This window comes from Cherax quadricarinatus, chromosome 71 (genome assembly GCF_038502225.1).
Source record: "Cherax quadricarinatus isolate ZL_2023a chromosome 71, ASM3850222v1, whole genome shotgun sequence".
Taxonomy (NCBI): Eukaryota; Metazoa; Arthropoda; class Malacostraca; order Decapoda; family Parastacidae; genus Cherax; species Cherax quadricarinatus.
In genome coordinates this window covers 23045192-23052295 of record NC_091362.1, presented here as the reverse complement: position 1 = coordinate 23052295, position 7104 = coordinate 23045192, and the positions used below count along the sequence as shown (strand labels likewise).

The following is a 7104-nucleotide window of genomic DNA, read 5'->3' as shown; positions in this document are numbered from 1 at the left end:
ACAAATTTTTGCTTATTACTCGAAAAAGCTAATTCGATCGCCTTCAACTTTTCAACGCTTGTGTAATGTATCTTGGGCAAGATTCGTGGAATATTTGCACGTATGGGTTCATCAAGTCCAGTGCTTCTTCATAGGCCATTCCCATTTTTTTTGTATTGCTCAATAAAGCGTGAGAGTTAGTGGCCCTGAATAACACCATCAATTGCACCATCTTGGTCCAGTGTGAACATCTCGCTATAATAGAGGCACGTTATAATAGGGGGCACGTTATACTAGGGACACGTTATACTAGGGACACGTTATAATATGGGCACGTATTAATAGAGGCACGCTATAATAGGGACACATTAAGAGGAACGTTATAATATGGTCTAATAAGGGCACGTTATAATAGGGATACGTTATAATAGGGGGCACGGTATAGTAGGCACATGCTGTATAGTCCTTGTGGCTTAGCGCTTCTTTTTGATTATAATAATAATAATAATAATAGTAGGCACATGTTATAATAGCGGCATGTTACAGCAGGATGACCCTTGTGGTTTAGCGCTTCTTTTTGATTATAATAATGTTAGAGGAGGGGCACATTGCAGCAGGGGCACCTGTCATCGGCTCAATATTAGCCAGTTCCATTTTCCATTATTGAGAATCCGGTTACTGAGCTCAGGTGAGTGTGGGCGTCCTGCTTTACTGGAACTTGGTAAGGGGACGTCCACCTGCTTTACTGGAACTTGGTAAGGGGACGTCCACCTGCTTTACTGGAACTTGGTAAGGGGACGTCTACCTGCTTTACTGGAATTTGGTAAGGGGACGTCTACCTGCTTTACTGGAACTTGGTAAGGGGACGTCTACCTGCTTTACTGGAACTTGGTAAGGGGACGTCTACCTGCTTTACTGGAACTTGGTAAGGGGACGTCCACCTGCTTTACTGGAACTTGGTAAGGGGACGTCCACCTGCTTTACTGGAACTTGGTAAGGGGACGTCTACGTGCTCTACTGTAACTTGGTAAGGGGATGTCCACCTGCTCTACTGGAACTTGGTAAGGGGACGTTCACCTGCTCTACTGGAACTTGGTAAGGGGACGTCCACCTGCTCTACTGGAACTTGGTAAGGGGACGTCTACCTGCTCTACTGGAACTTGGTAAGGGGACGTCTACCTGCTCTACTGGAACTTGGTAAGGGGACGTCTACCTGCTCTACTGGAACTTGGTAAGGGGATGTCCACCTGCTCTACTGGAACTTGGTAAGGGGACGTCCACTTGTTCTACTGGAACTTGGTAACGGGACGTCTACGTGCTTTACTGGAACTTGGTAAGGGGACGTCCACCTGCTCTACTGGAACTTGGTAAGGGGACGCTACCTGCTCTACTGGAACTTGGTAAGGGGACGTCTACCTGCTCTACTGGAACTTGGTAAGGGGACGTCCACCTGCTCTACTGGAACTTGGTAAGGGGACGTCTACCTGCTCTACTGGAACTTGGTAAGGGGACGTCCACCTGCTCTACTGGAACTTGGTAAGGGGACGTCTACGTGCTCTACTGGAACTTGGTAAGGGGACGTCCACCTGCTCTACTGGAACTTGGTAAGAGGACGTCTACCTGCTCTACTGGAACTTGGTAAGGGGACGTCCACCTGCTCTACTAGAACTTGGTAAGGGGACGTCTACGTGCTCTACTGGAACTTGGTAAGGGGACGTCCACCTGCTCTACTGGAACTTGGTAAGGGGACGTCCACCTGCTCTACTGGAACTTGGTAAGGGGATGTCTACGTGCTCTACTGGAACTTGGTAAGGGGACGTCCACCTGCTCTACTGGAACTTGGTAAGGGGACGTCCACCTGCTCTACTAGAACTTGGTAAGGAGACGTCCACCTGCTCTATTTGGGAACTTCTAGTTTCTTTTTCTATTTACAAAAGACCACCTGTTATTTTTTTTTCATGGCTCAACTTTTTTAGAGACAGTATTGAGCCGCTTGACTCAGTACTGTGGTAGTTGTTAGTGACTTATAACCTGGAGTTTACCTGGAGAGAGTTTCGGGGGTCAACGCCCCTGTGGCCCGGTTTGTGACCAGGCCTCATGGTAGATCAGGGCCTGATCAACCAGGCTGTTACTGCTGGCTGCACGCAATCCAACGTACGAGCCACAGCTAATATTTATTTGTGCCTCTTACATTATTTTGAACTTTTAAAATGGGCTATACAGTAAATTATGTGTATAAATTAACCTAGGATAACTCAATATATGAACCTAGGATATCTCAATATATGAACCTAGAATAACTCAGTAAATGAACCTAGAATAACTCAATAAATGAACCTAGAATAACTCAATAACTGAACCTAGGATAACTCACTGAAGTCGACTTTTAAGATATTGTGAGGTGGTAGGGAAAGGAAGGCAGTTAGTGACTCCAGTGGGGGATGGAAAGACTTTTAGTAAATAGAAACCTATTACTGTCTCATCCAGTAAGTTTATTTAAGTACAGGTACATATTATAATCAAGTGCTAAATAAATTATCATACAGAGTAACATATGTGTAAATTACCTAGGATAACTCCCAAAAAAAGTCAGTGACTTATTTCCACTGGGGTCCTGGTATTTCCACTGGGATCCTTGTATTTCCATTGGGGTCCTGGTATTTCCACTGGGATCCTTGTATTTCCATTGGGGTCCTTGTATTTCCACTGGGATCCTTGTATTTCCATTGGGGTCCTTGTATTTCCACTGGGATCCTTGTATTTCCATTGGGGTCCTTATATTTCCACTGGGATCCTTGTATTTCCATTGGGGTCCTTGTATTTCCACTGGGGTCCTTTTATTTTCATTGGGGTCCTGTTATTTCCATTGGGGTCCTTGTATTTTCATTGGGGTCAGGTTTCAAGTAGGGTGGCGGGTCAAATTCAAGTGTTAGTGGTACAGTACTTTAGTACTTTCCCATAAATGTCACAATCCCAGAAATTTTAATATGCAATCACCATTTTAGGCACTAGGAAAATGGTTATATTATTGTAATGGGAGATAAAGCATGCACTTGTTATTAATCAGTATATGTAGAATGAAACAAAGTAATAATCTGGTATGGTATAGAAAATGACAAAATTTTAACTATAGTAAATTTTTATATTACAGGAACTCTTGACGGAGTCAGGGGATCATCATGGGTCATGGCCAGCAGATTCATGCTAAGGTCATTTTCTTACTCTAAAAAAGTATCTATATGTACTAAGATGTCCAGCCAAGTGGAAGCTCCACAGGTTGTCCATGACCAAGAAAACATGGAATTTTATGTTAAATTAGGAAGAGGTATGTGGTAATGTATTTTAGGGTAGTGTGTAATTCCATTTTTATTATTATACGTGTTGCTAAATCTGTGGAGGTTATTTACCTGTACTTGGTTGTAATGCCAAAAAAAAAAAATTATGTTAACATTTCATAGCTGAGGTTACTCTAATGGTAGTGTAATCATTGATGGACATTATTCAGCAAAGGGAAAAATACAGTACATGCAAGGGTTATGATGGGTGGTACACAAACTGAATTGAATTTGGGCAGTAGTATGTTGTGAGCAATAGGATGACAGGTGTCAGTTGTTAAAGATCTTCCAGAACCAGCAGAGTTGTAAGTCGAGTTATACTGTCCGATGAGTTTTGGATGAAGCAGTTCACATGAATAAGCAGTTTGCATAATAAAGCAAAACACTTAATTTTTCTATCCCCTTACCCACTATGGAACCCAGTAGGGAGAGGCACTGAACATTCTTTTTTAAGGTTCAGTATAAATAGGCCAGCACGGTTGCATGGTTTCTATTATGTGTCCATCCATACTTATTAATGCGAACCTCCCACTCCTCCTGTGTTTTATGGTTTTACTATTTTTTCAAGGTTGGGAAATTTATAAATACTGTATAATTTTTAATTATGTACCCTTTGTGCTCTGCTATGGTTGGGCATGTGAGAGGAACTCCATACTGTATTTCTGTAGGCTTTACCTGTACTTTGGGTGAATTCTTAACTAGCACTTGAAGGTTATTAAAATTTTTCCAGCTAAAGCATTAACATTAAATCAACAGAATTTAATACAGTCATTTACTAAAATTATGCTTATACGTATTTGTTTGACATTTTGATTTGTATATTATTCAAAATACAATACTGTAACTTACTTTTAATGAAGAACATTTGGAAAACTGATCATAGTGTATCATCCAACCCGCTAGACAGTATTTCCTGGTTAAAATGTCTGTATAAGAAAACATCAGAATTTTTGGGATTACAGTGGTACTGTGACATACGAGTATAATTCATTCTGTGACCAAGCTCGTAACTCAATTTGCTCATATGTCAAATCAGTTTTCCTCAGTGAAATTAACTGAAATGCCATTAATCCATTTGAGCCCCCCCAAAAAACCACCCTAAGGTTTTTTTTATCTGTTTTTAAATAAGAAAAATGTATTTATAAATAAGAAATATTGTATACTCCACCCACCACCTTCACTACTCCACCCACTACCATTCAAATTCAAAGTTTATTCTCTATAAGGATTACAATGCTGAGTTTACAGAAATTTGGTTATTGTGTGGTTTACATGTAGTAAAATTGTGATTACAGAGTGTACCACTAGAACGCTTAACATGGCTAGGTATTTCGGGCAGACTTAGTTTTATTCTTAATTGTAAAATATTACAAATTATGAGGTAAGTTGGTATTATGGCTAAGTGACTAAATACTAGTTTGTGAGTTTAGCAATGTGAATGCTTTTGTTTTGGCACAGTACATAGTTTCAGTATTGGAGTATCACAGGATTCATTATTTTAAGATTGAGATTAATATTTCTGTTTATGGTCAAATGAGTGAGTGAGTGTAAGTGTGAACCACCAGGTGGTATTCGTGTAGTTAGTTGACGGGTTGTATCAGGGAGATAAGATGTTTTCTAATGGTAGTTTTGAAGGTGATGAATGTGTCTGCAGTTCTAGAGTTCTCAGGTAGGGTATTCCAGATTTTAGGGCCTTTGACATACATTGAATTTTTGTAAAGGTTTAGTCGGACACGGGGAATGTCGTAGAGATGTTTGTGTCTGGTGTTATGCCTGTGGGTTCTGTCACAACTATCAAGAAAGCATTTTAGGTCAAGGTTGATATTAGAGTGTGGAGTGGGGCAACAGACATAGCCCCACTCCACAAAGGGGGCAGTAAAGCAACAGCAAAGAACTACAGACCAATAGCACTAACATCCCATATCATAAAAATCTTTGAAAGGGTCCTAAGAAGCAAGATCACCACGCATCTAGAAACCCATCAGTTACACAACCCAGGGCAACATGGGTTTAGAACAGGTCGCTCCTGTCTGTCTCAACTATTGGACCACTACGACAAGGTCCTAAATGCACTAGAAGACAAAAAGAATGCAGATGTAATATATACAGACTTTGCTAAAGCCTTCGACAAGTGTGACCATGGCGTAATAGCGCACAAAATGCGTGCTAAAGGAATAACAGGAAAAGTCGGTCGATGGATCTATAATTTCCTCACTAACAGAACACAGAGAGTAGTCGTCAACAGAGTAAAGTCCGAGGCAGCTACGGTGAAAAGCTCTGTTCCACAAGGCACAGTACTCGCTCCCATCTTGTTCCTCATCCTTATATCCGACATAGACAAGGATGTCAGCCACAGCACCGTGTCTTCCTTTGCAGATGACACCCGAATCTGCATGACAGTGTCTTCCATTGCAGACACTGCAAAGCTCCAGGCAGACATCAACCAAATCTTTCAGTGGGCTGCAGAAAACAATATGAAGTTCAACGATGAGAAATTTCAATTACTCAGATATGGTAAACATGAGGAAATTAAATCTTCATCAGAGTACAAAACAAATTCTGGCCACAAAATAGAGCGAAACACCAACGTCAAAGACCTGGGAGTGATCATGTCGGAGGATCTCACCTTCAAGGACCATAACATTGTATCAATCGCATCTGCTAGAAAAATGACAGGATGGATAATGAGAACCTTCAAAACTAGGGAGGCCAAGCCCATGATGACACTCTTCAGGTCACTTGTTCTATCTAGGCTGGAATATTGCTGCACACTAACAGCACCTTTCAAGGCAGGTGAAATTGCCGACCTAGAAAATGTACAGAGAACTTTCACGGCGCGCATAACGGAGATAAAACACCTCAATTATTGGGAGCGTTTGAGGTTCCTAAACCTGTATTCCCTGGAACGCAGGAGGGAGAGATACATGATTATATACACCTGGAAAATCCTAGAGGGACTAGTACCGAACTTGCACACGAAAATCACTCATTACGAAAGCAAAAGACTTGGCAGACGATGCACCATCCCCCCAATGAAAAGCAGGGGTGTCACTAGCACGTTAAGAGACCATACAATAAGTGTCAGGGGCCCGAGACTGTTCAACTGCCTCCCAGCACACATAAGGGGGATTACCAACAGACCCCTGGCAGTCTTCAAGCTGGCACTGGACAAGCACCTAAAGTCAGTTCCGGATCAGCCGGGCTGTGGCTCGTATGTTGGTTTGCGTGCAGCCAGCAGCAACAGCCTGGTTGATCAGGCTCTGATCCACCAGGAGGCCTGGTCTCAGACCGGGCCGCGGGGGCGTTGACCCCCGGAACTCTCTCCAGGTAAACTCCAGGTAACTCCAGAGTTTAAGGCCCTGTAGATGTAGATTGCACAGTAGTAAGTGTGGATGTACTGAACTGGGAGTAAGTTTAGGTCTATGAAGAGTGGGGGGGGTGTGTTGCCAGGGATGGGATTTAGTGATTATTCTTACTGCAGCTTTTTGTTGGGTTATTATTGGCTTTAGGTGTGTTGCTGCAGTTGATCCCCAAGCACAAATAGCATAGGTGAGGTATGGATAAATAAGTGAGTGGTATAGTGTGAGAAGGGCATTTTGCGGCACGTAGTATCGTATCTTGGAGAGGATCCCAACCGTTTTGGATACTTTTTTGGTTATATGCTGGATATGGGTGCTGAAATTCAGGTTGTTGTCAAGGTATAAGCCTAGGAATTTTCCCCCATTATTTCTGGTAATTAGAGTGTTGTCAATCTTAATGTTAATTTGTGCATCTCCTGCTCTGCTACCAA

The 7104-nt window shown here is 42.1% G+C and overlaps 1 protein-coding gene across 2 annotated transcripts in view; it reads left to right on the top strand.

Annotated features, from left to right (window-relative positions):
* Nucleotides 1–501: 501 nt before the first annotated feature.
* Nucleotides 502–7104, top strand: part of LOC128700391 (uncharacterized) — a 29999-nt gene continuing 23396 nt past the window's right edge. For both annotated transcript variants that reach the window (XM_053793584.2, XM_053793583.2), the window contains exons 1-2: nucleotides 502–667; nucleotides 3131–3304. In XM_053793584.2, the coding sequence (XP_053649559.1) occupies nucleotides 517–667; nucleotides 3131–3304 (325 nt within the window). In that variant the 5' untranslated portion in view covers nucleotides 502–516. The remainder of the gene's footprint in view (nucleotides 668–3130; nucleotides 3305–7104) is intronic.